Source organism: Octopus bimaculoides, chromosome 27 (assembly GCF_001194135.2).
Source record: "Octopus bimaculoides isolate UCB-OBI-ISO-001 chromosome 27, ASM119413v2, whole genome shotgun sequence".
Lineage (NCBI taxonomy): Eukaryota > Metazoa > Mollusca > Cephalopoda > Octopoda > Octopodidae > Octopus > Octopus bimaculoides.
Window position 1 is genome coordinate 16,441,472 of NC_069007.1, and position 1,272 is coordinate 16,442,743.

The following is a 1,272-nucleotide window of genomic DNA, read 5'->3' on the forward strand; positions in this document are numbered from 1 at the left end:
TTGTACACTTGTTTCTTGTATATACACACTTCTTTTTTCCCTTTGTCTGTGCAGAAAAGAATAACCAAAACATATAAATAAATTAAGATATCATTACCCTATCATCATCATCATCATCATCATCACCATCATCATCATCATCATCATCATCATCATTATTATTATTATTACACTCTCGGAGTGGTTGGCATTAGGAAGCGCATCCAGCTGTAGAAACTCTGCCAAATCAGATTGGAACCTGGTGTAGCCATCTGGTTTCACCAGTCCTCAGTCAAATCGTCCAGCCCATGCTAGCATGGAAAGCGAACGTGAAACGATGATGATGATGATGTCCCTGCGTCAACACCACCACCATCACCACAACTGCCACCACCATCATCAATACCACCTCCTCCAGCGCTACCACCACCAGCAACACCACTACTGCCATCACCACCATCACCATCAAAAGTAGCAACACCACTGCCATCGTTGCCGTCCCCACCACTGCCACCACCACCACCGCCACAGCTACTATAATCATCACCGCCAACACTAACAACAACACAAACAACATCACCACCATCACCATCACCACCACTGCAAACATCAACACCACTAACAACATCGCCGCCATTGCCAGCATCACCATCATCACCATCATCAATAATAATAACAACAGCAACAACAAAACTGCAACAGAAAACTGCATAGGAAAATACCTACTGGTAATAGGACACGGCATTTTGGTGCATGAAACAACATTGTTGCTGCTGCATTTGCAAGTGCTGCAGTTGTCTTTGAAACTGGCTCCGACTTTGTATTCTTTCTTGTTGTATAAACACACTTCTTTTTTGACCATATCTGCATAGAAAGGAATAAAACAATTAGCATATGGATATAATTAACATATCATTATCATATCATTATTAACATTAGTCACAGGTATGACAACATGGTTTAAGAAGCTTGCATAGTAAGCATGCAGTTTGAGGTTCAATCACTCCCACTGTACCACACCTTGGGCAAATGTTTATCTATTATAGTCCTTGGCCAGTCAATACACACACACACACACACACACACACATGCATACATATGTATATATATATATGTGTGTGTATATTGTGTGTGCATACATACATTCAAATCCCCACACCACCACACCACACCACCCCACACCACTCCACACACACTAGCACTGACCACTTCCCAGCATCCACACCACACACCATTGTCCACACACACACTTACACATTCTCACATACACACACATATATATATATATATATA

The 1,272-nt window shown here is 41.7% G+C and overlaps 1 protein-coding gene across 1 annotated transcript in view; it reads right to left on the minus strand.

Annotated features, from left to right (window-relative positions):
- The window catches only part of LOC106883443 (U-reduvitoxin-Pr10a), a 5,692-nt gene that overhangs the window by 757 nt on the left and 3,663 nt on the right, over positions 1 to 1,272 (minus strand). The window contains exons 3-4 of the mRNA XM_014934459.2: positions 706 to 843; positions 7 to 46 (exon numbers count right to left, since the gene is read on the minus strand). Coding sequence (XP_014789945.1) covers positions 7 to 46; positions 706 to 843 — 178 coding nt within the window. The remainder of the gene's footprint in view (positions 1 to 6; positions 47 to 705; positions 844 to 1,272) is intronic.